The 24,857-nt window shown below is 54.0% G+C and overlaps 2 protein-coding genes across 12 annotated transcripts in view; one reads left to right on the forward strand and one right to left on the reverse strand.

The window, feature by feature from the left end:
* The window catches only part of CCDC83 (coiled-coil domain containing 83), a 41,628-nt gene extending 32,270 nt beyond the window's left edge, over positions 1-9,358 (forward strand). For all 3 annotated transcript variants that reach the window (XM_073661987.1, XM_073661993.1, XM_073662003.1), the window contains one exon: positions 947-9,358. In XM_073661987.1, coding sequence (XP_073518088.1) covers positions 947-1,108 — 162 coding nt within the window. In that variant the 3' untranslated portion in view covers positions 1,109-9,358. The remainder of the gene's footprint in view (positions 1-946) is intronic.
* Positions 8,319-24,857, reverse strand: part of PICALM (phosphatidylinositol binding clathrin assembly protein) — a 72,052-nt gene continuing 55,513 nt past the window's right edge. For all 9 annotated transcript variants that reach the window (XM_073661976.1, XM_073661938.1, XM_073661929.1 and 6 more), the window contains 3 exons: positions 15,853-15,912; positions 14,433-14,537; positions 8,319-9,837 (listed from right to left, as the gene is read on the reverse strand). In XM_073661976.1, coding sequence (XP_073518077.1) covers positions 9,823-9,837; positions 14,433-14,537; positions 15,853-15,912 — 180 coding nt within the window. In that variant the 3' untranslated portion in view covers positions 8,319-9,822. The remainder of the gene's footprint in view (positions 9,838-14,432; positions 14,538-15,852; positions 15,913-24,857) is intronic.

A 24,857-nucleotide genomic window follows, 5' to 3' on the forward strand; every position in this document is an offset into this window, starting at 1 on the left:
CCCACACCATTACTGATCCACTGCCAAACCGGTCATGCTGAAGGATGTTGCAGGCAGCAGATCGCTCTCCACGGTGTCTCCAGACTCTGTCACGTCTGTCACATGTGCTCAGTGTGAACCTGCTTTCATCCGTGAAGAGCACAGGGCGCCAGTGGCGACTTTGCCAATCCTGGTGTTCTGTGGCAAATGCCAAGGATCCTGCACGGTGTTAGGCTGTGAGCACAACCCCCATCTGTGGAGGTCGGGCCCTCATACCACCCTCATGGAGTCAGTTTCTAACAGTTTGTGCAGACACATGCACATTTGTGGCCTGCTGGAGGTCATTTTGCAGGGCTCTGGCAGTGCTCTTCCTGTTCCTCCTTGCACAAAGGCGGAGGTAACAGTCCTGCTGCTGGGTTGTTGCCCTCCTACGGCCCCCTCCACGTCTCCTGGTGTACTGGCCTGTCTCCTGGTAGCGCCTCCAGCCTCTGGACACTATGCTGACAGACACAACAAACCTTCTTGCCACAGCTCGCATTGATGTGCCAAACTGGATGAGCTGCACTACCTGATCAACTTCTGTGGGTTGTAGAGTCCGTCTCATGCTACCACGAGTGTGAAAGCACAACCAACATTCAAAAGTGACCAAAACATCAGCCAGAAAGCATTGGTACTGAGATGTGGTCTGTGGTCCCCACCTGCAGAACCACTCCTTTATTGAGGGTGTCTTGATAATTGCCAATAATTTCCATCTATTGTCTATTCCATTTGCACAATAGCATGTGAAATTGATTGTCAATCAGTGTTGCTTCCTAAGTGGACAGTTTGATTTCACAGAAGTTTGATTTACTTGGAGTTATATTCTGTTATTTGAGTGTTCCCTTTATTTTTTTGAGCAGTGTATATTATTCAGAAACGTAAGGACTTTATTAAACAACTTGCTGACTTTTCTTTTACATTTTTATAGGACTATTTACAACTGGGGCCACTGGAGTGGAAAATGTTAAGTGTCATGGGACAAACCAAACCTATACACAAGCCGAGCGTGGACACAAAGCTTCCAGAGCAGTCGGATAGCAGAGGGCAGTGGCCGGTAACACCGAGGATGATCAAATCCGCCTTCCCGTAATCGGCTAAACATAAAGCAATAATAAGCAGCACTTAATAATAGTACCGCCATCATTCATCACACACAAGTATACGGCAGAGTACAGACGGATCACAGATCCTTGGACAATCACAGGAAGGTCTATGGCATCTACCCTTGTCCAACATGGAAACCAGCAAGACGACCGTTTCCTGAGATAGTCAGGCTGAGCACAGCGGAAGTGGCGGGGGCTCAGGGGACTACAGCAGTGTCTGGCTATTCCATAGTCGCAGAAGCCATGCTTATTTCTCCATTTACTGCTGTTGTAGTGTATTCTGCAGGGCACCTTCCTATATAAATCACCATTTAAACTTTGACTTAAAGGAAACGTGTTATCAGAAAGTAAAATTTTGTTTACCTGTTGCACGTTTAAATGGATTTTTTTAATTTTTAATTATTTTTGATTTTTCATATCACAATCTGTATTAAAAGCAAAAAATTAGAAATCTTGCAATTCTCACACTGGCCACTGGTTATTTTTTAGGCTTTAACTTCCTGTTTCTGGAAATAACAAATGTTCATTAGCAACAATGACCAGTCAGATCCTATCTTTTATATTGAAGCATCTAATGAGCGTGTGCAAAGGTGGATTTGATGGGAGGAGGTGAGCTGTGACATCACCTATTGTGAATGGTGGATCCTGTGTTATCTACTGTATATAGAGGTGTTTTCAGTCATTGTACAGGAGGAGGAGGAGGAGGAGGAGGAGGTGAGCTGTGACATCACCTATTGTAAATGGTGGATTCTGTGTTATCTACTGTATATAGAGGTGTTATCAGTCATTGTACAGGAGGAGGTGAGTTGTGACATCACCTATTGTGAATGGTGGATCCTGTGTTATCTACTGTATATAGAGGTGTTATCAGTCATTGTACAGGAGGAGGAGGTGAGCTGTGACATCACCTATTGTGAATGGTGGATCCTGTGTTATCTACTGTATATAGAGGTGTTATCAGTCATTGTACAGGAGGAGGAGGTGAGCTGTGACATCACCTATTGTGAATGGTGGATCCTGTGTTATCTACTGTATATAGAGGTGTTTTCAGTCATTGTACAGGAGGAGGAGGAGGAGGTGAGCTGTGACATCACCTATTGTAAATGGTGGATTCTGTGTTATCTACTGTATATAGAGGTGTTTTCAGTCATTGTACAGGAGGAGGAGGAGGTGAGCTGTGACATCACCTATTGTAAATGGTGGATCCTGTGTTATCTACTGTATATAGAGGTGTTTTCAGTCATTGTACAGGAGGAGGAGGAGGTGAGCTGTGACATCACCTATTGTAAATGGTGGATTCTGTGTTATCTACTGTATATAGAGGTGTTTTCAGTCATTGTAATCTTGCCTCTGCTGATATGGAAACTGCTGAAAACTCTTCCTGAGGTCAGGAAGTACAAGTCAAAAAAGTTCCCATTGGGCCAATGTGAAAATTACAAAATAGTTAATTTTGTTTTTTTTTTTAATTAAAAAAAGTTCCCAAGTATACACACACACACAAACCTGAACTTAAAAAAAAAAAGTCGTGTTCTGAGGATACATTCCCATCTCAGTAAGTAAGGTGATCTCATTAGATTTTTGGCTCTTCCACTCATCACAGCTTCACACCCTCCCCTTTCTCCTCCGTACGTGCTGTTCCCACTTGCTGGAGGACAGCTTTTTTTCAAATGACAGGCCGGCTGCAGATCCCTGCATAGCCGGACCACCATAACAACACTGGGAAGGGAGAAAAGGTGAAGGGAACGCAGCACTTACAGGGGTTGTTCCCTTTCAAATAATTTTCTACCTCAGCTGCAGTTGGATAGAACACAAACCGCGCTGTACCAGCAGCCAGCCTCCGCGCTGTACCAGCCAGCCAGCCTCCGCGCTGTACCAGCCAGCCAGCCTCCGCGCTGTACCAGCCAGCCAGCCTCCGCGCTGTACCAGCAGCCAGCCTCCGCGCTGTACCAGCCAGCCAGCCTCCGCGCTGTACCAGCAGCGAGCCTCCGCGCTGTACCAGCAGCCAGCCTCCGCGCTGTACCAGCAGCGAGCCTCCGCGCTGTACCAGCAGCCAGCCTCCGCGCTGTACCAGCAGCCAGCCTCCACGCTGTACCAGCCAGCCAGCCTCCACGCTGTACCAGCCAGCCAGCCTCCGCGCTGTACCAGCAGCCAGCCTCCGCGCTGTACCAGCAGCGAGCCTCCGCGTTGTACCAGCAGCCAGCCTCCACGCTGTACCAGCCAGCCAGCCTAAGCGCTGTACCAGCCAGCCAGCCTCCGCGCTGTACCAGCAGCCAGCCTCCGCGCTGTACCAGCCAGCCAGCCTCCGCGCTGTACCAGCAGCCAGCCTCCGCGCTGTACCAGCAGCCAGCCTAAGCGCTGTACCAGCCAGCCAGCCTCCGCGCTGTACCAGCAGCCAGCCTCTGCGCTGTACCAGCAGCCAGCCTCCGCGCTGTACCAGCAGCCAGCCTCCGCGCTGTACCAGCCAGCCAGCCTCCGCACTGTACCAGCAGCCAGCCTCCGCGCTGCTCCCGGTGTCTGGCATTGGCAATCACTGTCAGAGTTTGATCAGATAATCAGATCGCAATCAGCCATGAGTGCAGTCCGATTTCCACGCACTAACACAATGGAGATGATGGAGAAATGTTGTCCTCCATCTTCCCCTCATCCAAGAGAATCTGTTCAAACCATGTTCACACTCTGATCAGAGTCATTTGCATAATCGCTGTGAGGATTTTCTGGAGGCTGGAGCAGGCGGTCATACTTCTGCCCACATTCTGACTAGACGTGTATAGAGTGATGCCGCGCACGTCTAGTTGGCATATGACTGCATGTATGCAAATCACATACTTGTAGTCAAGCACCCACCGCTCCAGCCACCGGAGAATCCTCACAGCGCGTGCGATGTGAGGACTCACAAGTCTACAGTCACAGAGTGATTGCAGACTATCTGCCTCGCTGTGACATGACGTCAGCACCACAGCCACCAGGCATCGGTGGAGACTCACCGATGGATCCGGGGAATGAGAGTACAGTACGACTTGCTTTAATAAACTGCTGTCTGGGTAGAAATTTAATTGAAAGGGAACTACCCCTCTAATAAAATGGACTGTCATCTATATATATTTTTTAACCAATTAAAACCCAGATGCTGAAACATTTTCACTTTTGTAATATTTTCATTTTCTGATAGTACATACCTTCATACGGGTAGAAGTCTTCTTGAGTAAGTCGATGTTAACAGCATTTCACGATTTGCTTTACAGTGGCCATAAGGACCAACTTTAACATAAATTTATATTCTTTACTGTGCGAGCAGTGAGACTGGATTATATTATTTACTGTACAAGTAGTCAAGACTATGGATTCTTTACTGTGCGAGCAGTGAGACTATGGATTCTTTACTGTTCGAGCAGTGAGACTGGATTATATTATTTACTGTACAAGTAGTCAAGACTATGGATCTTATACTGTATGAGCAGTGAGACTATGGATTCTTTACTGTGCGAGCAGTGAGACTATGGATTCTTTACTGTTCGAGCAGTGAGACTGGATTATATTATTTACTGTACAAGTAGTCAAGACTATGGATCTTATACTGTATGAGCAGTGAGACTATGGATTCTTTACTGTGCGAGCAGTGAGACTATGGATTCTTTACTGTATGAGCAGTGAGACTATGGATTCTTTCCTGTAGGAGCAGTGAGACTATGGATCTTATACTGTATGAGCAGTGAGACTATGGATTCTTTACGGTTCGAGCAGTAAGACTATGGATTCTTTAATGTGCGAGCAGTGAGACTATGGATTCTTTACTGTATGAGCAGTGAGACTATGGATTCTTTACTGTACGAGCAGTGAGACTATGGATTCTTTCCTGTAGGAGCAGTGAGACTATGGATTCTTTACTGTAAGAGCAGTGAGACTATGGATTCTTTACTGTAAGAGCAGTGAGACTATGGATTCTTTACTGTAGGAGCAGTGAGACTATGGATTCTTTACTGTAAGAGCAGTGAGACTATGGATTCTTTACTGTACGAGCAGTGAGACTGGATTCTTTCCTGTATGAGCAGTGAGACTATGGATTCTTTACTGTAAGAGCAGTGAGACTATGGATTCTTTACTGTAGGAGCAGTGAGACTATGGATTCTTTACTGTAAGAGCAGTGAGACTATGGATTCTTTACTGTAGGAGCAGTGAGACTATGGATTCTTTACTGTGCGAGCAGTAAGACTATGGATACTTTACTGTGCGAGCAGTGAGACTATGGATTTTTTACTGAGCGAGCAGTAAGACTATGGATACTTTACTGTGTGAGCAGTGAGACTATGGATTCTTTACTGTACAAGCAGTAAGACTATGGATTCTTTACTGTACAAGCAGTGAAACTATGGATTCTTTACTGTGCGAGCAGTGAGACTGGATACTTTACTGTGCGAGCAGTAAGACTATGGATACTTTACTGTGCGAGCAGTGAGACTATGGATTTTTTACTGAGCGAGCAGTAAGACTATGGATACTTTACTGTGTGAGCAGTGAGACTATGGATTCTTTACTGTACAAGCAGTAAGACTACGGATTCTTTACTGTACAAGCAGTGAAACTATGAATTCTTTACTGTGCGAGCAGTGAGACTATGGATACTTTACTGTGTGAGCAGTGAGACTATGGATACTTTACTGTACAAGCAGTGAGACTATGGATTCTTTACTGTGCGAGCAGTAAGACTATGGATACTTTACTGTGCGAGCAGTAAGACTATGGATACTTTACTGTGCGAGCAGTAAGACTATGGATTCTTTACTGTTCGAGCAGTGAGACTATGGATATTATTTACTGTACAAGTAGTTAAGTCTATGGATTCTTTACTGTGCAAGCAGTAAGACTATGGATTCTTTACTGTGCGAGCAGTGAGGGCATGGATTATATTTACTGTAAAAGCAGTGAGGGTATGGATTCTTTACTGTATGAGTAGTCAAGATTATGGATTATTTAAAGGGCGAGCAGTGAGGCTGATTCTTTACTGTCTGAGCAGTGAGACCATGTATTTTTTACTGTACAAGCAGTGCTAATTTAAAACTCTGCGCAATGATGTCATGCTCTATTCAATAAAAAAAGTAGAGAGCCTGGATGCTTTTCTTGAAAAATATATTACATTTTCTGGGTAGTAGAATTGGTGATGGGACGTTGATCCAGGGAACTAGTCTGATTGTCATCTGTGGCGTTGGGAAGAAATTTTCCCCCTACTATGGGGCTATTAGCATCTGCCTCATCGGTTGTCTTCTTCTGGATCAACATATCAGATTATAGGTTGAACACAATCAACTTACATCTACCTTCAACCTTAGAGCTATGAATAAAGCATGTGACTTCATTTCCCTCTTTGATGTGTTGCCCCCCTCTCCCCCACCCTCTTTTTTCCTATTGATGCTTGTGGAAAGACCGTGACATCACAAGGGAGTAGAATTCAATATAAATGTGGTAAAAATGTCATGAACACCAGTTATGTGAAAATCTGTCACTAAATCCGCAAACGTCTTTTTTAATGGGGTGTTTAGTATTTTTCACAGATAGAACATGTACTCATTAATTTCTATGGGTCTTCTCACATGTATGCATTTTTTGCAGATTTAAGAATCATTTATTCCATGGCGCTTTACATGTGAAAAGCAAATCATAAAAAACAAGTACAATAATCTTGAACAAAACGTGACAGCGACTGGTACAGGAGGAGCGAGGACCCTGCCGGCGAGGGCTCACAATCTACAGGGGATGGGTGAGGATACAGTAAGTGAGGGTAGAGGAGTTCATGCAGTAATGTGGTGGGGAGGTGGTTACTGCAGGTTGTAGGCTTGTCGGAAGAGGTGGGTCTTCAGGTTCCTTTTGAAGGTTTCCACGGTAGGCGAGAGTCTGATGTGTTGGGCTAGAGAGTTCCAGAGTAGGGGGGATGCACGGGAGAAATCTTGTATGCGATTGTGGGAGGAGGAGATAAGAGGGGAGTAGAGCAGGAGATCTTGTGAGGATCGGAGGTTGCGTGCAGGTATGTACCAGGAGACTAGGTCACAGATGTATGGAGGAGACAGGTTGTGAATAGCTTTATATGCCATGGTTAGGGTTTTGAACTGGAGTCTCTGGGCAATGGGGAGCCAGTGAAGAGATTGACAGAGAGGAGAGGCCGGGGAATAGCGGGGGGACAGGAGGATTAGTCGAGCAGCAGAGTTTAGGATAGATTGGAGGGGTGCGAGAGTGTTAGAGGGGAGGCCACAGAGCAGGAGGTTGCAGTAGTCGAGGCGGGAGATGATGAGGGCGTGCACTAGTGTTTTTGCAGATTCATGGCTGAGGAATGTGCGGATCCGGGAGATATTTTTGAGTTGGAGTCGGCAGGAAGTGGAAAGGGCTTGGATCTGACATTTGAAGAAGAGATCAGAGTCCAGGGTTACCCCGAGGCAGCGAGCTTGTGACACTGGGAAGTCATTAACTTTGATAGCTAGGTCAGGTGTGGGGGGTGAATGAAATGGGGGAAAGATGATGAATTCAGTTAAATCCATATTAAGTTTTAGGAATCTAGCAGAGAAGGATGAAATAGACAGACATTGTGGGATTTTGGTTAATAAGGAGGGGATATCGGGACCAGAGAGGTAGATCTGTGTATCATCAGCATAGAGGTGATACTGAAAGCCATGAGACTATGAGCTGTCCCAGGCCGAAGGTGTAGATGGACAAGAGCAGGGGTCCTAGACATGAACCTTGGGGGACACCGACAGATAGGTGGCAAGATGAAGAGGTGGTGTGTGAGTGGGAGATACTGAATGTCCGGTCTGTTAGGTATGAGGAGATCCAGGATAGGGCCAAGTCTGTGATGCCGAGAGATGAGAGAGTCTGTAGTAAGAGGGAATGGTCCACTGTGTCGGAGGCAGAGAACAGGCCCAGGAGGAGGAGGACAGCATTATTCTTTTTTTTTTAACCATGGAGGTAGCGGTATGTAGAAGCTGTCATCCTAAGTGTCCGCAGACTGGCCAAGTAGTCACTTCCTGTGTCGAAAGGATTGTAGAGACCAGAGAGGGACATATGGAATCGTCGTAACCGAAGCAGCGGGGAATCGGGAGTCGTTTGTTTTTGTTTTTTATTATTGATCTGACCTTCTTTAAAATTCCAGCCATTTCACAATAAGACACCGGGGCCCCAAAAAAAGAAAAAGAAAAAAAAAACAAAAACCAAAAACCTGTTGAAGCTGAATTTTATTTGAAAATCCACCGATTCCGACCACATACAATTTTTTTCTTTAAATCTTATAAACAAAAATAGAATCTGCAGAGACAATGCAGCAGGTACGCGGTTCATGTACAGAATTGCTTTCATGCCGAGAATTTCCCTTTTCAAAGATTTATTTACATGACGAGCGCTGATCAACAGCGCTGGGGGTGGAAAAAAAAAAAAGAAAAAAAAAGGGGGTCTGGAGAGTTGTCCCCCTCCCCCCACCCCCTCCTTTAAAACAGTGAGCCAAACAGAATGGGGTACACGTGTGCGGCTGTAAGGCACTGCATGATGACGAGGGTCGGACATGGCGCTCTCCCGTAGGAATGGCCGGGAAGGGGGGGGGGGGTGTAATTATTCATGGTCGTCACCTGTATCAGCAATGGGTTACAGCGGGGAAAAAAATTGGGAGTCAAGGGGGTGGGGCTTAACCCTTCACTCCCCAATATGGAAAACATATATATATGGCACTTAAAGTGACAGAGCTTAAAATCCCCTCCCATGATGTATTTTATTAACCCACCCTCCTCCCCCCAATCTCTTACAGGAAATCATACAATGAAAGCAATTCCTCACATTCATTTTTTTTTTTTCTTCTCTTATCTTTAAAAGGCATGACCATGTCAAAGGTAAAATAATATTCTGCCAAGCACAAAGCAATATTTTGTGTGTCCCCACCCCCCTCTTAATAATCCGATTTACAATGTAGTGCTCGCCCTGATCCCCCTCCTCCCTCTTTGCAGACGGCTCCCACTATTAAAATTAAAGCAGCTCAATAGGATCGATCCTCGGGGGGCGTTTATTGACTCCCCACCCCACTGCACCCCTCTCTCCCCCCCGGTAGCAGTATAAGAACTTTACTATTTAGTGCTTGGTATGGAGTCACTTTCATAATTAAAAAAGAAAAATTAAAAAATAATAATTGTATACATCCATACATATCCATAAAAGGTGTTTGATACATTAATTGTTAATGATAATCATAAATAAATACAAATAATACATAAGGAATGTCTACTGCAAACTGAATATATATATATATCTGTCTCTCTCTGAAGAGGTCGGGGGTGGGGTGCTAACCTCATATTACGGCCTGGAGGGAAGGAACGTGACTTGTGATGGTGAATGACACCGGCTGCGCTTCTGCTATATTCCCTTGTCCTGTGTCCCTAGGGGTCTGAAGTGTACAGTAGAAGAAATTGTGTAACCCCCACCCCTTCACTTCACACGGTATAGCCAAATACATTACACTCGCCAAATATCTACTGTATAGGTGCGGTCACGGCCAGAGATGGCGGCGGCGCCCCCTCACCCCTTCCGTACAGCCTGACGGCTCCATCTGGTACCATTCGTGAGGTGGAGAGCGCTCAGCAGCAGTTTGGATTGGATTGGAAGTAGGGATCGCTTACGTAGCCTGGTTTTTTAAAATTTTTTATTTTCTTCTTAGAAGGGTGTTCGCCGTCCAACTCGGTTACATGAACTGCATCTGGGGGAAAAGAAAGAAGGGCGTCCATGAGATAAAGTCGTCAGGTTCTTCGCTCAGGAGTGAAGCTGGGTCCAGCCTGGGCAAGATACAACACTCACTTCTAGGCTTGTAAAAGAAACCTCCACATAAAGCCCTATGAAGAGGGGGGACACCAAAAGGGCCACGTTACTGTGTCCGGCCCCCTCTTCAGGATCAGCATATGGGAGCATTCATTAACCAAGTCATGTTTGTAAAGAGGAGCGGGTGCAGCGCAGGCAGGGCTCTCCCATCGGACACAATTCAGACAAAACAAATCAGAGGGGTGGGGGAAGCCCCAAATCAGAGGGGTGGGGGAAGCCCCAAATCAGAGGGGTGGGGGAAGCCCCAAATCAGAGGGGTGGGGGAAGCCCCAAATCAGAGGGGTGGGGGAAGCCCCAAATCAGAGGGGTGGGGGAAGCCCCAAATCAGAGGGGTGGGGGAAGCCCCAAATCAGAGGGGTGGGGGAAGCCCCAAATCAAAGGGGTGGGGGAAGCCCCAAATCAAAGGGGTGGGGGAAGCCCCAAATCAAAGGGGTGGGGGGGAGCCCCAAATCGGAGGGGAAGGGGGAGCCCCAAATCGGAGGGGAAGGGGGAGCCCCAAATCGGAGGGGAAGGGGGAGCCACAAATCAGAGGGGAGTGGAGAAGCAAATAAGAGGGGGGGGGGGCGAGCCACAAATGAGAGGGGGTGGGGGGGAGCCACAAATCAAAAGGGAAAAAAAAAAAGGAGCCATAAATCACAGAAGTGAGTCACAAATCAGGAAACACACAAAGAAAAGTTACCGACAAGAAAAAAAAAAAGTTACAAAAGTCAATTTTAGTGTTTACAGCAACAAGGTTCTGGTCCCCATTGACTTCTATGGGGTTCGGGTTCAGATACAGTTCTGGTACCCTTCTGGTACAGTTCTTTCGTCACTTGAACATGACGAACCAACTCATCACTAGTTACGAATTTTCCCTCAAAAGCTCAGAAATCAGTGTTGCATCATGACAAGCCAGCCCGAGAAGTCTCCCCAGGAGGTGCATAGAAAATAATCCGGACTGGTCACCTTTAAGAACAGAAAATAAAATACTCAATGCAAAACTTGGGAGTGTTTTTTTTTATTATTTGTATTAAACAATCCGGAGGTGCTGCATGCAAGGAACGAACGAAGCTGTGTAGTACAGGCCTAAAAATAGTGGAAATCATTGACACAACGTGACACAAAACACCAAGAACTAAAGAGGATCAAGTGAGAAAAAGGGGAAGGAAGCAACACAAAGAGGTGGAGACGAGGGGGGTACAAACCTTCCAGCATCCGAGACCAGTAACAGCGGACTTCTCTAGGGCCACCCTACTAACAGTGGGGACCCTCCTCATGTCTAGATATCTGTGGGCAAAGTCCATCTACTCGGGTCTATATTAAGTTAAATGTTGTCTGTCAGTAGTGGACGGCTCCGTTCACGTCTCCAAGGATCAGCTGTGCAGAGCCGACCACAGCGGAAGGGGCACAGCGCCCACATTCACTTCCACAGTGGAGACACCCAGATGCCCACTGATCAAAAGTCTTCTGAAATTGGAAGTATGCTTTAACGAGTTATGCTCTAAATCATATCTTAATGGGACCACCAGATCAGGGCTCTATATCTTAAGACCCCGGCTCAGCAGGGCTCCTTCTTGAATGGAGCAGATGAGCACAAACCCGGAGCGCTGCACTTTAGAGCTTTCTCTTCTGTTCCTAGAGACAATGGTGGCTTCTGCTCATTTCAAGACGGGGTGCTCTGCATAGCTGGGTTCCTGGGATCTACAGCTTGCTGGGGGGTCCCGGAGGTCAGACCCTCAGCGGTCTGTTCTTTATCCTCTATCCTATGGATAAAAAACTAACTTATGATTTTAGGAATAACTCAATTTATGGAGCTTGTTGCCCCCCTCTACAATACTTCCATGATCCCTTAGGCGTCAGAGAGGCTGCATAGCTTGCACCCCCATTTCTATAAGGTGGGGATCTCGGGGACATCTTGGAAGATGATCCCACCTCTCACCGCCTATTTTACCTACTTTTCCTTGGTGAAAGTGACTTGTGTAATTCAATGAGAGCAGAGTTCAAAGCAGGTCCTGCAGTTCATGGATTTAGTGCAAGGCCAAATAAAAGAGGTAATAAAACCAGGGGTAAAATAGAAAGCAAAACGGTCACCAGATAACACAGTACAGGCTGCATTAAGATGGTGGACCAGGTGAGGCTGGTGTACTTACTATGAAAATCCAAATCTGAATGGCTGTGTGATTTGTAGTCCACCTCGTGAGCAGGTTGAGCTGTAGTGGACTCGTTGCCATTCAAACATGGACTTTCTAAACAAGTATACCAGCTTCATCAGGTATGCAGTCTGAACTGTGAGACACGGTGACTATGCTGCTTTAAATGAAAAGTGACAAAGCCCCCCCAGGAGCAGCAGCAGTAGCCGGTGAGAAGCCTCGGGGGTGCTCTCCCTGCCCCCGCCTTGCAGTCTTAGCTGACTATACCTATGTGGTCCTACAAGAAATCCTGTAAAGAGAGCTGTGGATTGGGGTCCTTCCCGGGCGCTCTGTGAGGACTCTGACTGGAGGGGCTCGAGGCTGCAGACAACTGGGTGAGAGGAGAGGCAGAGAGAAATACGTCTGAGAAATGGCAGAACATGGAAGGGAAAAGAGGTCATGATGGGGGTTATACCCCGGAGTTCGTTCTTTCCCCAGACAGAAATGGAAACAGTTTGAAAACCACAGAAAAGACAGCAAAAAGTGACATCCGGATCTCTAGTGTGAATATGGTGCAAGATATATATTATATACACGGCGAGAGACTACACCGAGCGCCCCCCAACGGAGAGCCCGCGCCCCCCCTCCCCCCTTAAGGGATCCCGCGCGCCCCCTGCCCCCCTTATCAGATCCCGCGCCCCCCCTCCTTTTAACAGAGAGCCCGCGCCCCCCCTCCTTTTAACAGAGAGCCCGCGCCCCCCCTCCTTTTAACAGAGAGCCCGCGCCCCCCCTCCTTTTAACAGAGAGCCCGCGCCCCCCCTCCTTTTAACAGAGAGCCCGCGCCCCCCCTCCTTTTAACAGAGCCCGCGCCCCCCCTCCTTTAACAGAGAGCCCGCGCCCCCCCTCCTTTAACAGAGAGCCCGCGCCCCCCCTCCTTTAACAGAGAGCCCACGCCCCCCCCTCCTTTAACAGAGAGCCCACGCCCCCCCCTCCTTTAACAGAGAGCCCACGCCCCCCCTCCTTTAACAGAGAGCCCACGCCCCCCCTCCTTTAACAGAGAGCCCACGCCCCCCCTCCTTTAACAGAGAGCCCACGCCCCCCCTCCTTTAACAGAGAGCCCACACCCCCCCTCCTTTAACAGAGAGCCCGCGCCCCCCCCTCCTTTAACAGAGAGCCCGCGCCCCCCCTCCTTTAACAGAGAGCCCGCGCCCCCCCTCCTTTAACAGAGAGCCCGCGCCCCCCCTCCTTTAACAGAGAGCCCGCACCCCCCCTCCTTTAACAGAGAGCCCGCGACCCCCCTCCTTTAACAGAGAGCCCGCGACCCCCCTCCTTTAACAGAGAGCCCGCGACCCCCCTCCTTTAACAGAGAGCCCGCGCCCCCCCTCCTTTAACAGAGAGCCCGCGACCCCCCTCCTTTAACAGAGAGCCCGCGACCCCCCTCCTTTAACAGAGAGCCGCACCCCTCTCCCCACAGAGAGCCCGCGCCCCCCCCTCACTCCCATAGAGTGCCCGCGCCCCCCTCAGAGACCCACGTCAGGAGCACTTCGACCCCCCCTATCTCTAAGCTGTGAGGCAGGGGAGCGGTGCGCTCCTGGACAATGGGAAAACCCCTTTAAGTGTTAGAGCAGTGGTCTCCAACCTGCGCCTCTCTAGCTGTTGTGGAACTAGGACTCCCAGCATGCCCAGACAGCAGAAGATCCCTGTGTTAGATGTGTGAAAGCTGTGAGCTAATACCCATGAGCCATTATGGTGGGCATACCAGGGGGTCACGCGGCTTTCCCAGACACACCATTGGTCTCCGGCCTATAACCGTGAACGAGACTACAACTCTCAGCATGTTACCTGACGTTATAAATTCACTGCAGTCTACATTGCAGAGATCAGGGGGTTAAAATAAAAAGTGTCTATGAGTAATGATGTCACATGGCGGGTGTGAGAATGAAATACATCATTTATGTGAATGCGGATTACAGGGGCAGAGGAGCCATGACCTTGCATCTAACGAAATAAAAGATTAACAGCATCAGATAAGCCGGATTATGCGCTCACATATGACGATGATGATGATATGCTGCCCAGAGGAGAATATGATGCATCAGCTGTTACTTGTGGTGTAACTACAGGGGGTGCAGAGGCCCAAAAGACCCTCTACTCCACCAGCAGTATCGTATGTGATGCCCCCAGGTTTGATATTTGGTGCATCACACCAATGAGATAGGTCGGCGTTAGCAATTATTTTATTTATGGCACCTTTGCATTTAAAAATGAAAATATTTTGCAATTTTCCAAATGGTCTTAAATAGAAATCCCACCCGTTCTTGGTTTACAGCTCCCATGTATTGGTTGTGCTGTACGAGGCAGGACCTACCTGTGCTCCTGATACAGGGCCAAAGGGATTAGGTGGTCTCATCACAGGCTGGTTGTATATCAATGATTGCTGTGGTATTACGGGTACCGGCGCCATTTGTGGAGGCTGGAAAACAAAAAAGAAAATATACAATTAGACAATATAAAAAAATTAGATTATATAGGTAAAATGATAATGTGTACTACATCTTCTGCCTTTCTGAACACTACACCTTTTCACTCAAAATTCTTTAAAAAAAAAAACAAAAAACGCCCACTGTCTAAAGCTTTCATTGCAGTAATCTATACCAGGGTTCTCAGACAATGTGATAAAAAAAAAAAAGCTGTGGTCACATATTTCAAACTACAATCTATTTTAGTAACGGGTTGCAGCTTGAAATGAGTGATGGCAGCCACTTTCATCACAATCTCAAAGAACCCCTTTAAAAGGGAGTGTGGGCAAAATGACAAGACAAAGTAAGCTCATCTCCATTTCAGTCAGTTTGCTATAAGAAACAATTTTTGTTCCAAAATCCATAGGGCTTGATTTGAAGAAAACCTTTTCTTAGCGTATTATGCAGATTAGGTGTTTAGTGCCCTGTGGGTGGTGCTGGCAATGTTCAGATGACCTTCTCTCAGTCACTCCAGCCTGATCCGCCCTCTACTTCCTTGATTGACAGCACGGGTATCACATGGGCCAGAGTGGCCTGGACTGAAATCTGGAAGTAGATAAATCTCGGCACACCAAAGGTAGATTTAATGATTTATTTTAGCAGTCCACAGCAATAAACGTTTCGGTCGGTAAGACCTTCATCGGTGTACCACTTGCTGGGAATAGAGCAATAGGGCAACGAGTAGGGGGCAGTATCTCAGAATTGGGTTTCCTTGGGCGCTGGAGTAAGTCAGGTGTGGAGGCTTGGAACCGCGGTATCCACCGCTGGTAGCTACTGATGAAGGTCTTACTGACCGAAACGTTTATTGCTGTGGGACTGCTAAAATAAATCATTAAATCTACCTTTGGTGTGCCGAGATTTATCTACATATCTGCATGGTTTTGGACCCTACTTGTGCACCCTGGTCCAGTTGTGCTGCGTTTTCTACTATTGTTGAAATCTGGAAGTGACACAGAATCGGCTCATGCAGTGTCTTTCTCCTGGAGTCGGCCATCTCCCCGTTCTGGGTAGGCGTCGATATGGTGGTGATCGGAGCATGCATGTGTGGGATTTGAATCAAACCACTGCGGTCAATCAAAGAAGCAAGGGCGGTTCAGTTTGGACTGATTGACAGATTGTCCTGAGAGCGTCGAGCATCTAATATTCAGGCTATTTCAAGGGTTTTCTGGACACATCCCACAAATTTTATGGCACACTGCCCTATATTGAAGATGTGCTTACTTTATAGCATCACTTTCCCTTCTCGAATAAGGCCTGAAGACACCTTACCATTCCAAATGCTGTGATCCCTGTGGGCGTTGTGGCTGGGTACGCCATTATCGGTGGAGCCTATGTTAATAGAAAAAAAAAAACAATGCATGTTAAAAGCCGGGAAGCAACAGACACACAAGGTCAGCATTGTGTCGGCCATTGCTTTGTGGCCATGCAGTGGAGGGGACCCAAAGCAAGAAGTGATGTGCTGCGGGATCCTCAGTGATCGGTGCTCAAAATGAATCCCAAGCCAAAAAACCCCCCAAAAGGACGGTTTATTTCCCGTATCAAGCAGGAGGCTAAATCCACACAATCGTCAGACGCCACACTCAATTATTAAAGGGAAGAGCTGGAAGCCGACGCTTCCAGCAAGAGATTTTATTTATCATGCTGACTTCTGAAGTCAAAACACGGCAGCTCGAGTCTCGGCAGCTGCAGAAGGTCAGATCTGATGGAAATAATGTTATGTCGGTAAGGATGCGGCCAGCCGGAGACATCGAGAGCGCCGACATTTCACTATCAGACAAAAGCAGCATGAAAAAAAAATGAGAAAATATAAGAAAGAGGCAGCAGAGGAAAAAGGTGGCTTAGGAGAGACTCAGCTGAATCGCCGCGACACACGTGACGCTCGACCATCCAGAACGTTGTCAGATCAGGAGGAATCAATGTTTGCTCTCACAGTCACATCCAGTCAATAGAAATCCGTGATCTGAGCATGTAACTCACCCTTACAGCCATGTACATACTATGTACACTGTCCCCCCTCCCCTAAATCCACACTTCAGAACCAAATATTGACTGTCTGTATTACATTGTGAGCAGCCATCTATTAACCCCTAATTGAGCTCTATTGGTCTTGTGTGTGCGCAGCGACTTACAGCAATATAGGGTGCGAAGGGGCTACTGGCCAGTCAGCACATGCGCCTGCCATCCTGACGAGGAAACCCAACTGGTGAAGCGTACACTCAATCTTACCTGACTGACAGCCCCTCAGTGTCCCTCCTCCCTGAGTCCGAATCTCCACCCACCTGACAGCTCCTCAGTGTTACTCCTCCTCCCTGCTGCGGAAACTCAACTTACCAGACAGCTTCTCAGTGCTCCTTCTGCAGCATCTCCACCCACCAGCCTAGCAGCTCCTCCTCCCTGCTGCCGAATCTCCACCCACCTGACAGCTCCTCAGGTGTTCCTCCTCCCTGATGCTGAATCCTCATACACCAAGCTTTACTAATAAATCCTCAGTGTCGCTCCTCCCTGATGCTGAATCTCCACCCACCTGACAGCTCCTCAGTGTTCCTCCTCCCTGCAGCTGAATCTTCACCAAAATGTGTTTGACAGTTCCTCAGAGCTTCTCCTTCCTGCTGCTGCTGAAATTACACCCACCTAAAAAAATGACAGCTCCTTAGTGTGCCCTCCCCACTGGTGCTCAGTAAAAGCTGCCGCTGTCAGTCAGGCTGGATTCTTAGAGACTGAATACTCTTGGACTCACAAGCTCTATCACCCTGTACCTGGACTCAATATGTATGTACACCAGCCTCATCAGGTCTACAGATTATTAAAAGACAACCTATCATTTGATTCATGAAGCCCAAACAGCGTGCAGCATGAATCAGAGCCGGGCTACACGATTGCAGCAAAGTATATTTTCCTCGGAAATTGTCCGGCACGTCAGAGAAGATATATTTTAAAGATCTGGAGAGGGACCGTAGCCGGAGACCAGACGTCGCCCTTGCGGGCTCTTCCCAACGCTGCTAAGGGTGATTGACAGATCTCTGCCTATGTACATGCGAGGGAGAGATCTGTCAATCACCTGTAGCAGAGCTGTCCGGGGGCAGTGCTGGAATAATCTGGTCATGGTCCCGGCCTGGATCTTTAAAACATACTTACTCTGAAACCCGGGAGCATTTTAGAGGAAACTATTTTCACCTGCAATCATGCAGCCCGGCTCTGATTCCTGCTCCCATGGTGTGGGCAGCATAAGAGGATAGGTACCCTTTAATAATGTATGTGGTCTGTGTTGATAAATCTGATGGATCCACGTTATCTGAACTAATTTTCTATACTACTAGTTTACATCACACAAACTAACAGATTATCCCTGTGACCGCTTAAACAACTTTGGGTTACACTTGGGACAAAGATAAAAATTCCACAAAAGGTACGTTGATAAAAATATACCCAACAATAACAATAACTGGTTAAATATGGCACAATTAGAAAAGGAGGAAGCAGCAAAATATAAAAAATAAAAAGAACAGACACTACGCAACAGCACGTGCCAATAAACCAGTCTACATATAAAAGTAGGAAAGGAACGACTGCAATAAACACGTCTGTCACCTGCAGAGTTAAAATACAAGTCGGGTGCCTGTAGTCGCCAATAGGGGGGGCAGCGTACAGCCCCGGGTGCCTGTAGTCGCCACCACTGGAGGGGGGGCAGCGTACAGCCCCGGGTGCCTGTAGTCGCCACCAGTGGAGGGGGGGCAGCGTACAGCCCCGGGTGCCTGTAGTCGCCACTAGAGGGGGGGCAGCGTACAGCGCCGGGTGCCTGTAGTCGCCACTAGAGGGGGGGGGGGGGGGCAGCGTACAGCCCCGGGTGCCTGTAGTCGCCACTAGGGGGGGGGGGGGGGGGCAGCGTACAGCCCCGGGTGCCTGTAGTCGCCACCAGTGGGGGGGGCAGCGTACAGCCCGGGTGCCTGTAGTCGCCACTAGAGGGGGGGGGGCAGCGTACAGCCCCGGGTGCCTGTAGTCGCCACCACTGGAGGGGGGGCAGCGTACAGCCTCGGGTGCCTGTAGTCGCCACCACTGAGGGGGGGGGGGGGGGGGGCAGCGTACAGCATGTAGTCGCCACTAGGGGGGGCAGCGTACAGCCCCGGGTGCCTGTAGTCGCCACTAGAGGGGGGGGGGGGGGGGGGGGGGGGGGGTAGCGTACAGCCCCGGGTGCCTGCAGTCGCCACTGGGGGGCGGGGGGGGTGGGGGGGGGGGTGGGTAGCGTACAGCCCCGGGTGCCTGTAGTCGCCACTGGGGGGGGGAGGTAGCGTACAGCCCCGGGTGCCTGTAATCGCCACTAGAGGGGGGGGCAGCGTACAGCCCCGGGTGCCTGTAGTCGCCACTAGAGGGGGGGGGGGCAGCGTACAGCCCTGGGTGCCTGTAGTCGCCACTAGAGGGGGGGGGCAGCGTACAGCCCCGGGTGCCTGTAGTCGCCACCACTGGAGGTGGGGCAGCGTACAGCCCCGGGTGCCTGTAGTCGCCACCACTGGAGGGGGGGCAGCGTACAGCCCCGGGTGCCTGTAGTCGCCACCACTGGAGGGGGGGCAGCGTACAGCCCCGGGTGCCTGTAGTCGCCACCACTGGAGGGGGGGGCAGCGTACAGCCCCGGGTGCCTGTAGTCGCCACCACTGGAGGGGGGGGCAGCGTACAGCCCCGGGTGCCTGTAGTCGCCACCACTGGGGGGGGGGGGGGGAGGGTTACAGCGTACAGCCCCGGGTGCCTGTAGTCGCCACTGGGGGGGGGGGGGGGGGGCAGCGTACAGACCCGGGTGCCTGTAGTCGCCACCACTGGGGGGGGGGGCAGCGTACAGCCCCAGGTGCCTGTAGTCGCCACTAGAGGGGGGCAGCGTACAGCCCCGGCTGCCTGTAGTCGCCAACACTGGGGGGGGCAGCGTACAGCCTCGGGTGCCTGTAGTCGCCACCACTGAGGGGGGGGGGGGGGGGCAGCGTACAGCCTGTAGTCGCCACTAGGGGGGCAGCGTACAGCCCCGGGTGCCTGTAGTCGCCACTAGAGAGGGGGGGGGGGGGGGGGGGGTAGCGTACAGCCCCGGGTGCCTGCAGTCGCCACTGGGGGGCGGGGGGGGGGGGCGGGGGTAGCGTACAGCCCCGGGTGCCTGTAATCGCCACTAGAGGGGGGGGCAGCGTACAGCCCCGGGTGCCTGTAGTCGCCACTAGAGGGGGGGGGGGGGGCAGCGTACAGCCCCGGGTGCCTGTAGTCGCCACCACTGGAGGTGGGGCAGCGTACAGCCCCGGGTGCCTGAAGTCGCCACCACTGGAGGGGGGGCAGCGTACAGCCCCGGGTGCCTGTAGTCGCCACCACTGGAGGGGGGGCAGCGTACAGCCCCGGGTGCCTGCAGTCGCCACCACTGGAGGGGGGGGCAGCGTACAGCCCGGGTGCCTGCAGTCGCCACCACTGGAGGGGGGGGCAGCGTACAGCCCCGGGTGCCTGCAGTCGCCACCACTGGAGGGGGGGGCAGCGTACAGCCCCGGGTGCCTGCAGTCGCCACCACTGGAGGGGGGGGCAGCGTACAGCCCCGGGTGCCTGTAGTCGCCACCACTGGAGGGGGGGGCAGCGTACAGCCCCGGGTGCCTGTAGTCGCCACCACTGGAGGGGGGGGCAGCGTACAGCCCCGGGTGCCTGTAGTCGCCACCACTGGAGGGGGGGGCAGCGTACAGCCCCGGGTGCCTGTAGTCGCCACCACTGGAGGGGGGGCAGCGTACAGCCCCGGGTGCCTGTAGTCGCCACCACTGGAGGGGGGGCAGCGTACAGCCCCGGGTGCCTGTAGTCGCCACCACTGGAGGGGGGGCAGCGTACAGCCCCGGGTGCCTGTAGTCGCCACCACTGGAGGGGGGGCAGCGTACAGCCCCGGGTGCCTGTAGTCGCCACTAAGGGGGCAGCGTACAGCCCCGGGTGCCTGTAGTCGCCACTAAGGGGGGCAGCGTACAGCCCCGGGTGCCTGTAGTCGCCACTAAGGGGGGCAGCGTACAGCCCCGGGAGCCTGTAGTCGCCACTAAGGGGGGCAGCGTACAGCCCCGGGTGCCTGTAGTCGCCACTAAGGGGGGCAGCGTACAGCCCCGGGTGCCTGTAGTCGCCACTGGAGGGGGGGGTAGCGTACAGCCCCGGGTGCCTGAAGTCGCCACTGGGGGGGGGGAGGTAGCGTACAGCCCCGGGTGCCTGTAGTCGCCACTAGAGGGGGGGGGCAGCGTACAGCCCCGGGTGCCTGTAGTCGCCACCACTGGGGGGGGGGGAAGGTAGCGTACAGCCCCGGGTGCCTGTAGTCGCCACTAGAGGGGGGGGGGGGGGCAGCGTACAGCCCCGGGTGCCTGTAGTCGCCACTAGGGGGGGCAGCGTACAGCCCCGGGTGCCTGTAGTCGCCACTGGGGGGGGGGGGTAGCGTACAGCCCCGGGTGCCTGTAGTCGCCACTGGGGGGGGAGGTAGCGTACAGCCCCGGGTGCCTGTAGTCGCCACTAGAGGGGGGGGGGGGGGCAGCGTACAGCCCCGGGTGCCTGTAGTCGCCACCACTAGGTGGGGGGGGGGGGGGCAGCGTACAGCCCCGGGTGCCTGTAGTCGCCACCACTGGGGGGGGGGCAGCGTACAGCCCCGGGTGCCTGTAGTCGCCACTAGGGGGGGCAGCGTACAGCCCCGGGTGCCTGTAGTCGCCACCACTGAAGGGGGGGGGGGCAGCATACAGCCCCGGGTGCCTGTAGTCGCCACTAGGGGGGCAGCGTACAGCCCCGGGTGCCTGTAGTCGCCACCACTGGAAGGGGCAGCGTACAGCCCCGGGTGCCTGTAGTCGCCACCACTGGAGGGGGGGCAGCGTACAGCCCCGGGTGCCTGTAGTCGCCACTAAGGGGGCAGCGTACAGCCCCGGGTGCCTGTAGTCGCCACTAAGGGGGGCAGCGTACAGCCCCGGGTGCCTGTAGTCGCCACTAAGGGGGGCAGCGTACAGCCCCGGGAGCCTGTAGTCGCCACTAAGGGGGGCAGCGTACAGCCCCGGGTGCCTGTAGTCGCCACTAAGGGGGGCAGCGTACAGCCCCGGGTGCCTGTAGTCGCCACTGGAGGGGGGGGTAGCGTACAGCCCCGGGTGCCTGAAGTCGCCACTGGGGGGGGGGAGGTAGCGTACAGCCCCGGGTGCCTGTAGTCGCCACTAGAGGGGGGGGGCAGCGTACAGCCCCGGGTGCCTGTAGTCGCCACCACTGGGGGGGGGGAAGGTAGCGTACAGCCCCGGGTGCCTGTAGTCGCCACTAGAGGGGGGGGGGGGGGGCAGCGTACAGCCCCGGGTGCCTGTAGTCGCCACTAGGGGGGGCAGCGTACAGCCCCGGGTGCCTGTAGTCGCCACTGGGGGGGGGGGTAGCGTACAGCCCCGGGTGCCTGTAGTCGCCACTGGGGGGGGAGGTAGCGTACAGCCCCGGGTGCCTGTAGTCGCCACTAGAGGGGGGGGGGGGGGGCAGCGTACAGCCCCGGGTGCCTGTAGTCGCCACCACTAGGTGGGGGGGGGGGGGGGCAGCGTACAGCCCCGGGTGCCTGTAGTCGCCACCACTGGGGGGGGGGCAGCGTACAGCCCCGGGTGCCTGTAGTCGCCACTAGGGGGGGCAGCGTACAGCCCCGGGTGCCTGTAGTCGCCACCACTGAAGGGGGGGGGGGCAGCATACAGCCCCGGGTGCCTGTAGTCGCCACTAGGGGGGCAGCGTACAGCCCCGGGTGCCTGTAGTCGCCACCACTGGAAGGGGGGCAGCGTACAGCCCCGGGTGCCTGTAGTCGCCACCACTGGAGGGGGGGCAGCGTACAGCCCCGGGTGCCTGTAGTCGCCACCACTGGAGGGGGGGCAGCGTACAGCCCCGGGTGCCTGTAGTCGCCACCACTGGAGGGGGGGCAGCGTACAGCCCCGGGTGCCTGCAGTCGCCACCACTGGAGGGGGGGGCAGCGTACAGCCCCGGGTGCCTGCAGTCGCCACCACTGGAGGGGGGGGCAGCGTACAGCCCCGGGTGCCTGCAGTCGCCACCACTGGAGGGGGGGGCAGCGTACAGCCCCGGGTGCCTGTAGTCGCCACCACTGGAGGGGGGGGCAGCGTACAGCCCCGGGTGCCTGTAGTCGCCACCACTGGAGGGGGGGGCAGCGTACAGCCCCGGGTGCCTGTAGTCGCCACCACTGGAGGGGGGGCAGCGTACAGCCCCGGGTGCCTGTAGTCGCCACCACTGGAGGGGGGGCAGCGTACAGCCCCGGGTGCCTGTAGTCGCCACCACTGGAGGGGGGGCAGCGTACAGCCCCGGGTGCCTGTAGTCGCCACTAAGGGGGCAGCGTACAGCCCCGGGTGCCTGTAGTCGCCACTAAGGGGGGCAGCGTACAGCCCCGGGTGCCTGTAGTCGCCACTAAGGGGGGCAGCGTACAGCCCCGGGAGCCTGTAGTCGCCACTAAGGGGGGCAGCGTACAGCCCCGGGTGCCTGTAGTCGCCACTAAGGGGGGCAGCGTACAGCCCCGGGTGCCTGTAGTCGCCACTGGAGGGGGGGGTAGCGTACAGCCCCGGGTGCCTGAAGTCGCCACTGGGGGGGGGAGGTAGCGTACAGCCCCGGGTGCCTGTAGTCGCCACTAGAGGGGGGGGGCAGCGTACAGCCCCGGGTGCCTGTAGTCGCCACCACTGGGGGGGGGGCAGCGTACAGCCCGTAGTCGCCACTGGGGGGGTGGCGTACAGCCCCAGGTGCCTGTAGTCGCCACTTGGGGGGGGGGCAGCGTACAGCCCCGGGTGCCTGTAGTCGCCACTAAGGGGGCAGCGTACAGCCCCGGGTGCCTGTAGTCGCCACTAAGGGGGGCAGCGTACAGCCCCGGGTGCCTGTAGTCGCCACTAGAGGGGGGGGGGCAGCGTACAGCCCCGGGTGCCTGTAGTCGCCACTAGAGGGGGGGGCAGCAGCGTACAGCCCCGGGTGCCTGTAGTCGCCACTGGGGGGGGGGCAGCGTACAGCCCCAGGTGCCTGTAGTCGCCACTAGGGGGGGCAGCGTATAGCCACGGGTGCCTGTAGTCGCCACTAGGGGGGCAGCGTACAGCCCCGGGTGCCTGTAGTCGCCAACACTGGGGGGGGGGGAAGGTAGCGTACAGCCCCGGGTGCCTGTAGTCGCCACTAGAGGGGGGGGGGGGGCAGCGTACAGCCCCGGGTGCCTGTAGTCGCCACTAGGGGGGGCAGCGTACAGCCCCGGGTGCCTGTAGTCGCCACTGGGGGGGGGGGGGTAGCGTACAGCCCCGGGTGCCTGTAGTCGCCACTGGGGGGGGAGGTAGCGTACAGCCCCGGGTGCCTGTAGTCGCCACCACTAGGGGGGGGGGGGCAGCGTACAGCCCCGGGTGCCTGTAGTCGCCACCACTGGGGGGGGGGGCAGCGTACAGCCCCGGGTGCCTGTAGTCGCCACCACTGGGGGGGGGGGGGTAGCGTACAGCCCCGGGTGCCTGTAGTCGCCAACACTGGGGGGGGGGAAGGTAGCGTACAGCCCCGGGTGCCTGTAGTCGCCACTAGAGGGGGGGGGGGGCAGCGTACAGCCCCGGGTGCCTGTAGTCGCCACTAGGGGGGGCAGCGTACAGCCCCGGGTGCCTGTAGTCGCCACTGGGGGGGGGGGGTAGCGTACAGCCCCGGGTGCCTGTAGTCGCCACTGGGGGGGGAGGTAGCGTACAGCCCCGGGTGCCTGTAGTCGCCACCACTAGGGGGGGGGGGGGCAGCGTACAGCCCCGGGTGCCTGTAGTCGCCACCACTGGGGGGGGGGGGCAGCGTACAGCCCCGGGTGCCTGTAGTCGCCACTAGGGGGGGCAGCGTACAGCCCCGGGTGCCTGTAGTCGCCACCACTGAAGGGGGGGGGGCAGCATACAGCCCCGGGTGCCTGTAGTCGCCACTAGGGGGGCAGCGTACAGCCCCGGGTGCCTGTAGTCGCCACCACTGGAAGGGGGGCAGCGTACAGCCCCGGGTGCCTGTAGTCGCCACCACTGGAGGGGGGGCAGCGTACAGCCCCGGGTGCCTGTAGTCGCCACCACTGGAGGGGGGGCAGCGTACAGCCCCGGGTGCCTGTAGTCGCCACCACTGGAGGGGGGGCAGCGTACAGCCCCGGGTGCCTGTAGTCGCCACCACTGGAGGGGGGGCAGCGTACAGCCCCGGGTGCCTGTAGTCGCCACCACTGGGGGGGGGGGGGCAGCGTACAGCCCCGGGTGCCTGTAGTCGCCACCACTGGGGGGGGGGGCAGCGTACAGCCCCGGGTGCCTGTAGTCGCCACTAGAGGGGGG

This window comes from Phyllobates terribilis, unplaced genomic scaffold (genome assembly GCF_046119375.1).
Source record: "Phyllobates terribilis strain yellow unplaced genomic scaffold, ASM4611937v1 Scaffold_2__4_contigs__length_985480577, whole genome shotgun sequence".
NCBI classification, from domain to species: domain Eukaryota; kingdom Metazoa; phylum Chordata; class Amphibia; order Anura; family Dendrobatidae; genus Phyllobates; species Phyllobates terribilis.